Genomic DNA, 16773 nt, shown 5'->3' on the forward strand with positions numbered 1-16773 from the left:
TATATATATTATATATATGATACTTCTTTTTAAATGTTGACGTCTCAACATGTTTACCCAAAACAATCACAAGCCGCTCTCATTAAAGCGTTGCGGCCGAGCGGCAGGTGGCAGTTAGCCGGTGTGGTGGATGATGTCATGACGCCCGCGCAGCAGAGGCGATGACATCACTGACTGATCCCCCCACCCCCACACACACACACACACACACACACACACAACCAGAGACAGCCAGATGCATCTTGGGTAATTCCCATTAAAGTCTCAGTTTTAAAGGAGACGCTTGGCTGCTCGAGGCTCTCAACCTTTTCTGTTTCCTCTCGTCCCGGGACCAGCGAGCCAGGTGTTCACACGCGACAGCCCGTCCCCACATCCACGGTTATTAGGACTAAACATTTAAAAAATCTTTTTTTTAAATACAGATTTTTTATTTTAATGCGAAAATAAATACATTTCTTTTTAGCTTTTCAAATGATGATTTATTTTTATTTCTGAATAATTCAAAAAATAAATAGTTTTTTTTTTACTTCTCAAAAATGCATAAATAAATACTGATTTTTTTTAATTTTCAATGATTCAAAAATAAATTATGAATTATTTTTACTCCTGAATTATTCAAAAAATAAACAGATTTTAAAATATATATATTAAATGCCATTTATCTTGGATAACAAACCCATGAATAAGAACAAACTCAACATTATCTGGTCCGTTATGTTCTTAATGCCCGAAACTCATCATCTTCTAAAATATGCATAAAATGTAACGTGACAAGTCCAACAAGATTTCAAGATTTACAAATATTATTTGCATTTATATCAAAAAGTAACTCAAGCAGAAACTAAAACAGATTCCTGGGAATAGAGGAAGTTTCCCAGAATGATTTTATGGTCTTTATTTATGGTTTAAAGATAATACTTTATTTATGAGGATTATACTTCTTTATGAGGATTATACTTCTTTATGAGATTATACTTCTTTAAGAGGATTATACTTCTTTATGAGGATTATACTTCTTTATGAGGATTGTACTTCTTTTTGAGGATTATACTTCTTTATGAGGATTGTACTTCTTTATGATATAATACTCTCTTTATACTTTCTTTATCATCCGGCTCAATATTTCATCACAGAGACGTCTCACCTGGTTTGTTCCCGTAAGGCAGCTGGCATCAGGGCAATGCCTTGCCCAAGGGCACAGCCAGAACACTAATGGTTCTATAATGGTTCTTTAAAAGGCTTTGTGGTTCTACGAAGAACATCACCTACTGGAGAACCATTTTTGGAAATGCTGCCTTAAAGAACCATTTTGACGGTTCTTTGAGGCACCTTTACAGGTTCTTTGAAGAACTCTTTAAGAAAATGTTCTGTATAGAAACCTGGTTTGAAAGGTTCTTTGAGGAACCAGAAATGGTGCCTTAAAGAACCATTTTTTGAAGGTTCGTTGAGGTACCTTTACAGGATCTTTGAAGAACTCTTTAAGGAAATGGTTCTTTAAAGAACCCTGGTTTGAAAGGTTCTTTGTGGAACCAGAAATGGTGCCTTAACGAACAATTTTTGAAGGTTCTCTGAGACACCTTTATAGGTTCTATGTGGAACTATTTGAGGAAATGGTTCTCTAAAGAACCCTGGTTTGAAAGGTTCTTTGGGAACCCAATCAGGTGCCTTAAAGAACCATTTTAAGGTTCTTTGAGACACCTTTGGTTCTTTGAAGAACTATTTAAGGAAATGGTTCGTTAGAGAACCCTGGTGTGAAAGGTTCTATGTGGAACCAGAAATGGTTCTGCCATGGCATCCCTCTGAAGAACCATGTTGGGTTCCAGATGCACCTACATGGTTCTGTGTGCACTGAGGTTCTGAACACGGACATCTGCCAGTTCTGATGATTGATGGGACGTTTCAATGACGTAATGTAGCGCCAGTGTTTAGACATATTTCACAAGTCTCAACAGAACTCTCCTCAGAACCCCGTGAACGCACCACAGCCTCACAGAACCAGAGGATCTGAGCCGCAGCAGAAACAAACAACGGGAATTCAATTCATCGATATACATGTTTCACTCACAAAAAGAAGTAAACAACACTGTAAACAAATAAAGAAATAAAGAAACTTACCCGCAGAGACGGCTAAACAACCAATAAGGAGGAGGCACCGTCAACACGTTGAGGCCATGGTGCGTTCGCGGACCGGTCCTCTCTGTAAACAACACAGCCCGGTTGAGCCTCGAGCAGCGAGTGTAAGTCACCGCGGCGTCGTCTCCTCTCCGGTCTGAGGCTCCTGCTGCCGCGGCAGCGCTGCGCAGCTCTGCGCTGCGCAGCTCTGCGCACGCGCAATGAGTCTTGCGCCATGCACGCTGATGTCGACTTGCAGGAACACGACGGCGCAAGAAAAGTGGAGAGCTCGCGCACCTGAAACACTCTGGGGCTTTAACATTTTATATATATATATATATATATATATATAAATATATATATTTTTTAATTCTTACATATATACATATTTGTATATATTTTTTTATATATATATATACATATTTTTAATACACATATATTATATATATATATATGTATTATTTTTTAAACATATATATATATATTTAGTTTTTTCTTCTGATAAACTGAGCTGATGTGCTTTTATGATCCTTTTATTGTTCTCCTATTTGATTTTGAGAACATGTTTCCTGCTCAGCATCCGGCCTCCATCGCCGACATCTGATAAGATGAAGATACACACCAAGCGCACACACACACACACACACACACACACACCTACACACACACACAAACACATACACACACTCAAAAAAATAAATTGTTGGTGTTGTAAATTATACTTAATTAATTGGTATATATTCTACATTGTATTAATACGTTTCACTGATTACTAGACTTTATTAAGTAAAAGTTACACATTTTAATCATACAATAAATTAACTCTGCGGGAAGAGTAAATGTTACTCCCCAATTTCTCATACTGTTTACATGTTTTATAATGACTGAACATAAACTGAAAAAGGTAAGTACATTTTAATTAATCTAAACATCTATCGCGTTTGAAACAATCGACGCGCGCAATTCGCATTCAAGGCGGCAACGCGACGAGACGTTGGACGAGACGTTGGACGAGACGTTGGACGAGACGTTGGAGGAGAGCTTCATGCCAGAACAAGTAAGTCGTCTCTACGTTTTTGAAAATATATGGTCCTTGTTACGCGTGTGAGAGAGAAAGACGTTTGCGAGCCGCAATATTCCAACAGCTGCCGGTGTTACGGTTCAACCTGAGACCCTGTTAACTGGCGACCTTCGGTCGAATGCGTCTGTTGTTGTCGTAGTTACGGCAGATGTTGATAATAGCAGGAGAACACGCAGCTGTCCTGGCGAATGCCGTATTGTTAAATTCTACAATGCAATGAGAAAGCTTCTCGTGTCGTGTCTGGTCTGAACATACCGGAGGAGACGATGTAGAAGAGAAAGCGTCCAGCGACTTGAAGCGTCGCGTGTTGTTTATGGTTGAAACAGGAAGTTAGCAAACTGCCCTTCCTTTGAAATACATTTGGTCAAATAAATAAACACTTAATCAACATACAATTGGGAGTCTGTTTTGTGCAAACATGCATCACGTAGCATAACTCTGTAGTACAAAAACAACAACAACAACAAAAATATATAAGGATGTTACGGGATTCGAACTCATGTCTTTGGGAGGAAAAAAAGGTTGATTGTCGGGGATTTTACCACTAGGCCAAGACTGACACGGTATACTCTGTTCGCACAATTAAATAACCTGCACTGCGGTCACTGGTCACCACGAAAGGCAGAAAACCACCAGATCAACTTGTGACCAACACACTGCCGACTACCATGGAGCATGTTGACGTGAACGAAGGAGCACTCTGTTTCAAATCAAAACGTCTTTAAAGGGCTGCAAATTAATGAGGAAAATGTTTGTGTTGTTGTCATGAGGTAAACATACACAATGTGGACAATAAGGCCAAAAATGTACCAACAGTCAATTTTCGGGATTCGAACTCATATCTACGGGTGGAAAATACTCAGCAGACAGCGACACTACCACTACGCCACGATTGGCATATCAAGTATGGACTTGGACTTGTACTTTTACAAACAAATAAATAAAACACAGTCAACAGTCGCCCCTCAAGGCAGACGGCAACCAGATCAACTTGTGACCATAATGCTGCCGACTACCATGGAGTATGTTGACATGAACTCCAGAGCACTTAACCATATTCTCAAACCAATAAGTGGCTGTTCCAACCAGCCAAGAACACACAGAAGGCAAACAGGTGAGTTCACTTGAGTTTGATATGGGAAATAAATAGTCACAAATTAATTTATTTTGTATCGCCCAGTGAAAAACTATCTGTCGGCTATAAATCAGATCAGGAAAAACTCCCCCAAAAAACCCTTTTAACAGGGAGAAAAAAGGGAAATCAGAGAATCAATGGTTCAATCATCTCCTCCCCTAGCCCTAAACAGCGTGTAATGCTATGAATGGAATGTGACTATTTATTTCCCATATCAAACTCAAGTGTTAGTGCAAATTGTTACGAGGATTTTATTAAGTAAATCCTACAAGTTATTTCTTTGAGTGCACCTACACACACACACCACACACACACACCTACACACACACACACCTACACACACACGAGAGGATATATCCACAGGTCTGAGACCAGCCAGCAGGACGTCATGACTGGAGCCATGGTTCTGTTCTGGATCCAACACACAGAACAAGAATGGTTCTTTAAACGGCTTAGTGGTTCTACGAAGAACCATGGACCCTGGTTTGAAAGGTTCTTCGTGGAACCAAATATGGTGCCTTAAAGAACCTTTTTTTGAAGGTTACTTAAGACACCTTTATTGGTTCTTTGAAGAACTCTTAATGGAAATGGTTCTTTAAAGAACCCTAGTTTGAAAGGTTCTTCGTGGAACCAGATATGGTTCTTCTCTGGCATCACTCTGAAGAACCATTTTCGGTCCCAGATGGAACCTTCATGGTTCTGTGTATCTGGAGACTCGAGGTCTGGAGGAACCCTCTCGTCTCCCTCCTGCGTGTTTCATGTCGTCGTGGCGACGGGCTGAGCACTAAATCTGCTTTCAGTCCGATAGTTTATTATTCCCGTTGTCCTTGAACTACCCTCCTGTTTCATTTCTTGTTGAATGATTTTTTCGTTTCAGTCAAAGCCTGCAGCATGAATACCACACGGGGGGGGGGGGGGGGAAGTCCCAGTCTGAGAGTTGATGAAGAAATCCCCCAAAAAGTTAAAATCAAAGTTTTAAAGGCTTAAAGGAAGAAAAAAAATTTAAAAAGCGTTATCAGCAAATTACTTTCGTGATGATTCAGAAGTTTCATAAGAGTCACAAGAAGAAAAAAAGTGTCTCTGAAGTCGTTTCAGGCTTCAGCTCAGGATGAACTCATGGAGCCGCGGCCCTGGAGCGCCGGTGTGCATGTGTGTACGCATGTGTATGTTTGTGTGTGTGTATGCATGTGTGTTTGTATGTATGCTGTGTGTGTGTGTGTCAGTCGGTGCTCGTGTTGCTCAACCCAGTTGTCGTCAGCTGATGGAGAAGTGAGAGAGTTGTTCTTCCTCCAGCGGAAACTCACAACTCTTCGTGGTTCTTCCTTCCAGCTCCTGATGAAGAGGAAGAGGCTGAAGCTCTTCATCCAGTCACCAGGAGATCACGTTGTCTGTGAGGCTCGTGCTCCGAAGTCGCATCTGGCCCTTTAAGAGCAGCGTTCCCTCTGAAGTCGTGTCTGGCCCTTTAAGAGCAGCGTTCCCTCTGCAGTCCATACATCTCGCTCTGAGGTCGTGACTCGTGTAGATTTACTAAAACGCCAAACATCAGAAGGTAGCCACGCCCCTTTAGAGAGTTGTCGTGTTTTAAGGCGGCCGAACGTTATAATCTAGAGTTCGGTTCAAAAGAATAAAACGGAATTTCAAACGTTGTGCAATCACTTCAAATTAAACTGTTTACTTTAGGACGATATGACATTTTGGGGGTTTTTCTCCGTGTCACGGGAAGAGCCGAGATTCGTTTTCCAGATTGTAGGGAAAGAAAATCTCGAGAAGAAAAAAGATCAAACGGAAACAAACATTTCCTTTTATAGGAAAATTTTAATAGTTATTCAATGTTCTACATTTTACAGTAAATATACAATTACAAACTTGGCTTAGTTATAGTACTAGATCACTAACTGATCTTTAAAAAAGAAAACAAAAACCTCAACAAAAAAAATTAAAATATAACAAAACAAAAAATGAAAAAAAAAAATTAAAAACAGATTTACACTTCATATCACAAGCCTGACGCCGGCCCTTCACTCTGGACCACACAGCTAACACACAGTCACTTCTCTTCAGTTAAAACACAACCTGACAGGAACAGATATACCAGCGTGTGCAACCGGGTACCGAAATAAAACTTCCAAACATGGGGTTCCTAATACTCGTTCCGTATGATTTTTATTTTTTTTGGAAGACAAGGAATTTCCACTTTTTGCATCACATCGCGTCAAATTAAAAACTAAGAGAAAAATATCGGACAGATTTTAAAAAATCAAAAAGCTGCAGCAGAACACCAAAAAGACATTTAAGAGCCGACCGAGAGTTTTAATTCAGACTGGTGGGAATAACGAAGAGACTGCAAGGCAACAAACAAAAAAGAAAGGAGGGAGATGGAGGAGAGGAAGAGCGTCATGGACTTTACCACCTTTCAACGTTTAAACAGTGGGAAACAAAAAAAGAGGCCCCGCCCACAAACAACACGCCCGAGTCCAGCGGTCCATTTCCACTTCGCTGAACGTCGAGGAGTCTTTTGCTTCATCGCTTTGACACGGGAATCACTTTTTAAGAGCATTGGTCCAAAAAAAACCTCTTATTAGAAATAAAATAAATCAGTATTTGGTTTTTTTGTAGAATTTGGAAAAGAAAGAAAAATCTCTGTGCTCAAAATATCCAAATTAGATGTAAATGACACCTGTGAATTATTAATTTATTACGTTTTGGCTCAAAGCCGTGAACCTTTGTCTAAAATGGCTTTTTTATTTTATTTTGGAAAAGTAAAAAAATCTCAGTGCTCCAAAATATCCAAATGACTTAGATTCTGATTATTATTATTATTTTTTTACGTTTTTGAACCAGGTTGCCTCTTCCAGACTTTGTCCTGCGGCGCCATCTAGTGTTGAAAAATGCTCAGTGGACATCCCCCCCCCCCCCCCCCCAAAAATGGACATCCTCCAGTTCGACATGCTGCTATGGCGTCGGGGTCTCAGAAGGTCAGACCGATGGCACATCGAGAGCAGAGGGTTCAAAAGGAGCACGACGTTTGATCCGAGAGCATTTGGCATCCCCGAATTAATTGCTTGAACGGTTTTGGAGGGACGCAAAACGGCACACGGTAAGATTTTAAAAAAGTGAGAAAAGGCAAGACAGGAACACGACGACGAGGACTCAGGAGGAAGAAACTTCATCTCTACTCCAAATATGGCACGGCACAAAAAGGGGGCGTGGAGGCTGAGTCGTCAACAACAACAACGAGTCGTCCGTTCCCGTTCCGTCGTTAACGATATTTTTAAACACGTGGGATTCGATGACGAAAATCTCCACGAGTTTTAAGTCTCGACGTGTTTGGAGGATGCGGAAGATTACAAATATATTTATATTAAAAGCAAACAGTAGCCGCCACACTGCCGAGCTAGAAATACACTACGGTATAAATATACTGCAGGTTTATTTTTATTTTTTTAACGTAGAGATCCGATGCTTTCGTGAAAAACACCTGAATATTATTTTATACCCGATACGCTCAATCGACCAGAGTGAAGAAATAAAAAATAAGACTTAATTGAGAAATACTGACAGAAGTTGGTTAAATAAACGGTAATAAGGAACGTTACCGCCGCCGAGAGAAAACACACCGTATGGATTCTTTTTTTAAATTTAACTGAATTAAAAACTTAACATTTAACCACGTTGATCAAATATTTTGACTTTTTTTTGCATCCGACGGCGGCGTTGCGTAACATTCTTTTGAGAATTAAACCTACAAACATCTGGACTAAGAATACCTCGAACATTCAACCTTATTGTTTTTTTAATGACAATATAAATTGCTTCTTCCTAGCCTAGGTACCTGTTACTTAGCGTTAAATTATATTCATGTTTTTGTTGTTGTCTTGTGTCGCAATATTCCCTCACAAAAAGTTATTAAATACCCAAATTGTCGATCTGTTCTACGTCACTTCTTAGCGGTAATAGTTATTGAACGGCGGCCGCGCACAGCCTGTAATCCATATTTTTTTAACGATTACAATAATAAGCATTTCAAATTAAAATGTAAAAAATCAATTAAAAACGCTGTAGTTACTGCACGTCGCCAGTTGGAGGCGCTCCCTCTCGTTTTATTGCGATATTCAAACTCCACTTCATCTTTATATACCTGCGCAGTAAACGCTTGTCATACAAATCTGATTATGAAGTAGTCTTATTTTTTTAGTGTAAATCCTGAAATAATAAAATATGATTTATTACCCAAGTTATCGCCTAAATATTAAACCCCACCGCCTCGACCAGGTATGTTGGTAGCGACGCGATGAGGTCGTCACACGGCCGTTGAACATAAAAACAGAAAATGTTTATGGATCCACGTCTCAAATATTATATTATACTCATATGATGGATATTTATTTGAATTTTTTTTCTTCTTTTAAATGGAGAATAATGTTTAAAAGTCAGTCAGTAAAAGCAGATATGTGTAAACAAACAAATAAACGATCAAATGGATTCTTCTTTTTAAAAGAAAAAGGTCTTAAAAGTCAACCGAGCTGAGGCTCCGCCCCCTTTCTCCTCTACCCATGAACAGCAGCTCCTCACACAAAGTTAAAAACATCAAGAGAACGACAAACGTGGACCAGCCAGGCAAACGCACATCGACGCCCTCCTCCGATTGGCCCTACACGTGGGGGGGGGGGGGGGGCGTGGCCACATGCCACATGACTCTCATCCATCTACCAGTCTACCAGCACACATTATTAACTGTAAGAGCCGTGTTCCTATTGGTCGAGTGTTTGGTTACAGGACGAAGGACGAGTGTTTGTGCGTCTGCTGCAGGCGAGACGCACAAACTCAAACGTCTTGGACCGTGAAATGATAAAAAAGACCTCACTGTGATCACGTGACCTCCTCCTCCTCCTCCTCCTCCTCCTCCTCCTCCTCCTCTGATCTCATCTCCTCTCCTCATCTCCTCTCTTGGCGCCAACACAATCCCTTTAAACGACTTCTCTGCTGTCTGCCATGCACAAACCTAGAAATCCACGTCACGTATTGCATGTGTGTGTGTGTGTATGTGTGTATGTATGCGTGTGTGTGTATGTGTGTATGTGTATGTATGCGTATGTGTGTGTATGTGTGTGTGTGTATGTGTGTGTATGTGTGTGTGTATGCGTATGTGTATGTATGTGTGTGTGTGTATGTATGTGTGTGTGACACCATAAACTGGAAGGTATCGTGTAGTAAGTGCCACTAAGTGAACACAGGAGCCCCTGTGTGTGTGTGTGTGTGTGTGTGTGTGTGTGTGTGTGTGTGTGTGTGAGCGTGACCAACCCGCTCTGTCGACCCGCGGTTATTATAAATATTCGTACATTTTTCTAAACTCATTGACTTACGCTAAAAAGTTAGATTCACGACGTGCTAGCCTGCGGCGAGACGCGCGATGTTGTCTTTCGCGTTGCCGTGGTAACGGGCCAGCGAGCGCTCACGCGACGACGGGCTGGAAGACGACGGAAGATTAAACCGAAGAGGGAAAAGAAAAAGGTAATAAAGTGAATGAAAGAAACTTAAATAACCCAGAAAACTAATAATATCGATCGTAACGGTTAAAAAACTTGTGCTGAGATCGAGTCGTTCAGAACTTTGGCAGCATAAGTCAATAAATCTTGGTAGTGATGAAGATGATGAAGATGATGAGGAATAAGTGCCCAATATATTCCAGCCAGCTGAGCAGCAGCAGCGGTAAGGACCACACACGCACACACACACACGCACACACACGGAAACAGGAGCAGGTGACACCTGTGATTGGTCAAGAGTCCTTCTGGAGTTCCAATGACACACATTGAAAAAATAAATGAATAAAAAACAGATGATAAAAAAATAACCGTATAAAATAAAAAAAGGTAATGACTGGTTGGCAAATGAACGAGAGAAAAAATAAAAGCAGCTTTTTTTGTGTGTGTAAAAACGTTAGAGAATGTCGCGTACTAACAATAACAATAATAGTAAAGTGGCTGTTGCACTTTAGTTTTGTTCTTGCAGACAGGTTCCAGGTTCCCATGGTTACCAGTGAGAGCCCGTGTAAGATTTGAGCAGTTTGCATACGATGGTGAACTCCAGATCTGACGGGAAGAAGAAGAAGAAGACTTTTAGGCCTCAGACGTCTGGAGGAAATAATGTAAAAAAATAAGAAATAATGTAATATTCTTTTGAGAAATAATCCACAAACATCTGAACTAAGAATACCTCAAACATTCAACCTTATTGTTATTGATTTACAGTATAAAATGCTTCTTCCTAGCCTGGGTACCTGTTACTTAGCATAACATTATAGTCATCACGGTTGTTGTCGTTTATTTTTTGGTCTTATGTCGCAATATTCCCACAAAAGTTATTAAATACACAAATTGTCGATATGTTCTACGTCACTTAGCAGGTAACTGTAATAATTATTGAACAGAGGTGCGTACAGAGCCTGTAATCCATATTTTTAAATAATTACAATAATAAAATTAATAATAAACAATAATTAAATCAATAAAAAATGCTGTAATTACTGCACATTAATATATAAAATATAATATTTATATATATAATATTATATATTGTATATATATTATATTTATAATATATTATACATATATAATATATTATATATATCTGAACAGGAAATGCTGAAATATTAAAATATTAATTATGACCCAAGTATCACCTAAATATCAAAGGCCTCAGACCTCAGGAGGGAATAAGAAATGTAAAAATAAAATGAAATAAAGTGGACGAACACCTGAAAAGGGGGACCACTCACATGATGGTGGGGCTCTACCAGTGAGGCGGTACGTAGCTGTACCCAGGTGTGCCTTGGGGCCTGTAGGTGGGCATGGTGATGGTGTGACCTCCGATCTGGGCGTGCTGGGGCGTCGTCAACAGGGTCCCTGTGGGGAGGAAAGCACAGCGGCAACTCTCGGTGAGACGACGGATACCTTTGTTTACATTCCTTCAAGTGTTTTTGGTATAATTTTTAAGAGAACAAAACAAGAGAACTCTGAAGAGAACTTTTAAAAACAAGAGAACTCTTAAAAAAAGGAGAATTCTCAAACCAACATTTCCATAATAAATCACAGAGTTCATCCATTCGCCCCTAAGATCGTGTCTGAAAACCCATAAAGTCAATAAATAAACATTGGGGTCCCGTCTTACCGGCGCTCATGGCCATGGTTGTCCCGGTGACCATCCCCATGGCGGCCATGGCGTTGCGGGGAGCGTTGACGGGCACGGGCGCCGGGTAGAGCGCCGCGGACGGGATGCTGTTGGGCTGCACCACGGTGGTGTGGTGGATCACGTGGGGCTGCGCCGCGTACACCGGCTGCGTGTAGTACGCTCCCTGGGGGGGGGGGGGAGAGTGTGTGAGTGAGTGTGTAGTACGCTCCCTGAGGGGGGGGAGAGTGAGTGAGAGTGTGTGTGTGTGTGTGTGTGTGTAGTACGCTCCCTGGGGGGGGGAGAGTGAGTGTGAGTGAGTAGTACGCTCCCTGAGGGGGAGGAGTGAGTGTGAGTGTAGTACGCTCCTGAGGGGGGCGAGAGAGTGAGTGAGTGTGAGTGTGTAGTATGCTCCTGAGGGGGAGAGTGAGAGTGTGTGAGTGAGTAGTACGCTCCTGAGGGGAAGAGTGAGTGTGTGAGTGTGTAGTACGCTCCCTGAGGGGGGGCGAGAGAGTGAGAGTGAGTGTGTGAGTGTGTAGTATGCTCCCTGAGGGGGGGGGGAGAGTGAGAGTGTGTGAGTGAGTAGTACGCTCCCTGAGGGGGGGCGAGAGAGTGAGAGTGAGTGTGTGAGTGTGTAGTACGCTCCCTGAGGGGGGGCGAGAGAGTGAGAGTGAGTGTGTGAGTGTGTAGTACGCTCCCTGAGGGGGGAGGAGGTGTAGTACGCTCCTGAGGGGGGCGAGAGAGTGAGAGTGAGTGTGAGTGTGTACGCTCCTGAGGGGGAGTGAGTGAGTGTGTGAGTGTGTAGTATGCTCCCTGAGGGGGGGCGAGAGAGTGAGAGTGAGTGTGTAGTACGCTCCCTGAGGGGGGGGGGGGAGTGAGTGAGTGTGTGAGTGTGTAGTACGCTCCCTGAGGGGGGGGAGAGTGAGTGAGTGTGTGAGTGTGTAGTACGCTCCCTGAGGGGGAGTGAGTGAGTGTGTGAGTGTGTGAGTGTGTAGTACGCTCCCTGAGGGGGGGCGAGAGAGTGAGAGTGAGTGTGTGAGTGTGTAGTACGCTCCCTGAGGGGGAGGAGTGAGTGTGTGAGTGTAGTACGCTCCTGAGGGGGCGAGAGTGAGAGTGAGTGTAGTACGCTCCTGAGGGGGAGGAGGAGTGTGTGAGTGTGTAGTACGCTCCCTGAGGGGGGGGGGAGAGTGAGTGAGAGTGAGTGTGTGTGTGGCGAGAGAGTGTGTGTGTGATTGTTTGAGTGAGTGTGTGAGTGTGTGCAGTACGCTCCCTGAGGGGGAGGGGGAGTGAGAGTGAGTGTGTGTGTGGTGAGAGAGTGTGTTTGTGTGTGTGAGTGTGAGAGTGTGCGTGAGTATGTGTGAGTGTGTGTGTGTAGAGTGAGTGTGTAGTACGCTCCCTGAGGGGGGGGGAGAGTGAGTGTGAGTGAGTGTGTAGTACGCTCCCTGAGGGGGGGGGGAGAGTGAGTGTGAGTGAGTGTGTAGTACGCTCCCTGAGGGGGGGCGAGAGAGTGAGAGTGAGTGTGTGAGTTAGTAGTACGCTCCCTGAGGGGGGAGGAGGAGGTGAGTGAGTAGTACGCTCCTGAGGGGGGAGGAGGAGTGTGAGTGTAGTACGCTCCTGAGGGGGGCGAGAGAGTGAGAGTGAGTGTGTGAGTGTGTAGTACGCTCCCTGAGGGGGGGGGGAGAGTGAGTGAGAGTGAGTGTGTGTGTGGCGAGAGAGTGTGTGTGTGTGTGTGTGATTGTTTGAGTGAGTGTGTGAGTGTGTGTAGTACGCTCCCTGAGGGGGGGAGGGGGGAGTGAGAGTGAGTGTGTGTGTGGTGAGAGAGTGTGTCTTTGTGTGTGTGAGAGTGAGTGAGTGAGTGAGTGAGTGAGTGTGTGTGTAGTAAAGAAAATGGTAACTCAGTCTCCGTACCTGTGTGTAGAGGTTCTGCTGAGGGTAGGCACTGCGGATGGGGTACATGGCTGTTGGGTATGGGGTGGGCGTGGGGGTGTAGGGGGGGGGCGCTCCATTGGACTGGGCGGGGGGCACTTTGTACTGGGTGCCCGCTGAAGTGTATCCTAAAAAAACAACAACAACAGGAAAGAGAGAAAGATTTGAAAAAAATATAGAGAACAAAAAGATGAACACACTCACACACATGTGATGATTATAAGTGCTGCTTTACCACAATGGACACACACACACACACACACACTCACACTCACACACACACACACACTATAATCACATAATCAGAATGCTATCATGAGGAGTTGTAGGACGTGTGTGTTTTATGAATGACTTTACTCTCGTATAAATAACCAAACGCTTCGGTGGAAACCATCGTGATCTGATTTTTAAGTTCACAGGACGGCTCCGGCTCTCACGCTACAGTAAAATGTTAATACTTTGGGATTTGAATCGTCGCTGCTCGGACAAAACAATCATTTATGATGAATTATAAACGATAATCATGAGTTGCAGCCGTTTTCTCTTTACGGCGTTTCCTACATCATCCACCAGATGGGGGACTGGCGCTGTCTGTTTATCTTTTAAAAGAGTCTAAAGACTCTAAACAAGCCAAAAGGGTTTTATGCGACGACAAAAGAGACTAATTTAACCAATATTTTGAAGATTACTGTGAAGAGTGTCGCTCTGTAGTCAATAATCAACATTTTATGGATAATATCCACGCAGCCGGAGCGGCACACAACATTTAAATGAAGTCACCGTTGAAATGTATTATTTCTGACAGCCGGCTTGAGAAAGCACGAGGTTTCCTTAAGGACAGCGAAGGCATCGGCTCCAGACCGCCGCATTAATGATGTCTGCTGGTATCTGGGCTTTGCTCTGCGGGGCGCAGTACCGCCCAGCCGCCACTAGGAGGAGCCTGAAGGTCAAACGTGCTCCTAGCTCAATGCTGCGGAGCTTATGAAAGCCTCTCTCACAAGGACAGGGAACAAAGAGATGCTGGGGCTGCTGTGTGTGTCTGAAAGTGTGTGTGTGCGCATACACACACTCTCGCTCACACACACACACACACACAGAGCGCATTAGAGGACAATGGTGTGTGACACTTGCACAAAAACCCCGCTGATCGAAAACGGCTCGTCTATTCAACAGTCATGAGAAATAATGACGCTTTCTTTTCTTGAATCGGACCGTCGGACTTTATGTTCGTCTGGGACACAAAATATAAAAGATTTTTAATTTCACGCGTAGAATTTAAATGTGCAGTTAAATATTACCGCTATTACCACGGAGGCTTAAAAACAAAAAACTAAAGGAACGCCTGGATAACGTCGTTCTGTTGTTGCTCAGCTTCGCCAAAGCACACCTGATCGTCTGAGGGACTTCCAAAAAGATTTTTTTTTAAACTGGGAGAGGAGAGGAGAGGGGGAGGGGGGGACGTCTAGAAACACACCCTGAAATCCAGGAGAATACTAAAGGAAACGACGTTAGCTGCTCATTCACAATATACCATCTTATTGTGACTTAATGCTCTTTATTTGATGCTTTCCGCGCCGAACGTCCCTCTTGTTGTTCCACACGTCCCTTTGTCCTCAGCGGCGTTCAAATCTTAAATACCTGCCTGAAGGAAATTCATTCAACCTAAATAACTGCGTCGTAAACACAAGAACGTCTTTTAAGAGGCGGTAATTAACCTGTGGCCACGTGATCCACGCCAGTCAGAGCAGGTCGACCACGTTTTACGGGTACGAATGAAACGGCGATACGTTTAATTTAGCGGTTGCTCTTTGTGGATTCTGTGTTTTCTAGACGCCGACCGCGTTGAACTCATCTCCTCTACATCCGCCCTCATCGGCTCTTAAATCCAGACGGCCGGCCGGCGTCTGGCTCTAAATATTCGCCGATGATTCACGTCGTAAAAGCTTGAGCGGTTGTAGAGTTTCATTTCCGATGAACCGCGAATAAATAAATTCCTATAAAACATAAATTGCGTAATGGAGCATAAACTCTGTTTTCAAGATCAACCGATTTGTTTATTTAAATGTGTAATTCGTTCAACACGCTGCGTGTTTTTACAGCCTCAACTCAAAGACTGATTCACTTTAAACACAACACACTTTATTTAACTGCTAATGAGTGTAAAACGCATCAGAAACATTCACGTCTCGGAAAGTTATTCCAGATGGATTAGTGGCACATTTATTGGTTGTTAAAGGCTGTTTATTTGATATATTTCATCCTTCAAAACCACCGTTTTAGGATTATATCTGAGCAGCCCTGGAAGCTTTTGCAATCGAACTCGACTGAAACTCGATCTCTCCTCGCTGCGTCTGTATTTGAGACGTTGTGTCTGTCTGGGTCAAATTAAAGCACATAATTAATAAAAACATCATCTTTACTCCTGTGAATATTTAGTAATTAAACAAATTACAACCGACGGCAGCGTGTGTGATCTGGATCCTCGATCATAGAGCTGCAGCGAGTAGAATCAAGATGACTGGAGGCCGGCTCGGGGGGGAATCGCTCGACTGGGTTTCAGCGTGTGAGACGCTCACTGCATCGCGACATATCTGAGAGACTTCACTGATGCATTCTGGGAGTTTGTCATCAGCTTTGGGGAGAAAATGGATTTTTCTCCTCCGGGTTTCAATGAGCGGCTTCAGGTACGAGGCAAAAAATATGAGAATAAAGAGATGAATAATAGAATGACATGTATGCTAAGTCCCACGATTAAAACTACTTGATGACTATATTTGAACAGCATTTGTATAGGAATGATTAGTAGTTAATCTCTGTATTTATGACGGCTTCTTCTGTATCGTACCGTCAACTTTGCACAAAATGACGGTTGCGTAATTCTTTGTTTACTAAATAAAAACGTGGCGCTTAATTCTCAACGGGAGCGTCGTAATAACACCGGAGGCCGCTTACACGTCGAGTTCACAGAGAGATTCATGCCACGCGTTTCAACTTGGAGAATTTTGCTTTGTAGATTTCCCTTTTTTTGTTTTCTTTGTATTATGCGAATAAAAAGAGAAAAATAAACAACAATAGTGTACATTTGCTGAACAATGGGCCAGCAGAAAACACACACACACACACATCCTTGCATTGAGCGATGAAATATGATCATGTACATGTCAAGTCCTTTCATGAAACTTCAATGGGTTCCTCAAACGCACCGAGCTTTATCTCTGATTGACTGACGGAAATCCCACTAATTAACTCAGAAGCAGAGCAGCGTGCTGACAAGCCATTTCCCCAGAGACACCGCGTTGTGGAATATAAACAAAGTCATCGAATGGTGTGTGTGTGGGGGGGGGGGCCTCAC

At 42.9% G+C, this 16773-nt stretch overlaps 2 protein-coding genes across 11 annotated transcripts in view; both read right to left on the minus strand.

Annotated features, from left to right (window-relative positions):
- The window catches only part of LOC130211091 (P2Y purinoceptor 3), a 25099-nt gene extending 19246 nt beyond the window's left edge, over positions 1-5853 (minus strand). The window contains exons 1-2 of one of the 4 annotated variants that reach the window (XM_056441703.1): positions 5633-5704; positions 2116-2197 (exon numbers count right to left, since the gene is read on the minus strand). Coding sequence is in view for 1 of the 4 variants with exons in the window: in XM_056441701.1 (XP_056297676.1) it covers positions 5633-5692 (60 nt within the window). In the remaining 3 variants the exon portion in view is untranslated. Of the gene's footprint in view, positions 1-2115; positions 2256-3448; positions 3471-5632 lie in introns of those variants that run through there. The other 3 variants (XM_056441704.1, XM_056441701.1, XM_056441702.1) reach the window with 3 other exon arrangements.
- Positions 5854-6123: 270 nt separating this feature from the next.
- fam168a (family with sequence similarity 168 member A) overlaps positions 6124-16773 on the minus strand; it is a 37754-nt gene continuing 27104 nt past the window's right edge. For all 7 annotated transcript variants that reach the window (XM_056441710.1, XM_056441709.1, XM_056441711.1 and 4 more), the window contains 4 exons: positions 13404-13549; positions 11499-11682; positions 11107-11233; positions 6124-10420 (listed from right to left, as the gene is read on the minus strand). In XM_056441710.1, the coding sequence (XP_056297685.1) occupies positions 11121-11233; positions 11499-11682; positions 13404-13549 (443 nt within the window). In that variant the 3' untranslated portion in view covers positions 6124-10420; positions 11107-11120. The remainder of the gene's footprint in view (positions 10421-11106; positions 11234-11498; positions 11683-13403; positions 13550-16773) is intronic.

Source organism: Pseudoliparis swirei, chromosome 20, assembly GCF_029220125.1.
Source record: "Pseudoliparis swirei isolate HS2019 ecotype Mariana Trench chromosome 20, NWPU_hadal_v1, whole genome shotgun sequence".
In the NCBI taxonomy this organism is placed as follows: Eukaryota; Metazoa; Chordata; class Actinopteri; order Perciformes; family Liparidae; genus Pseudoliparis; species Pseudoliparis swirei.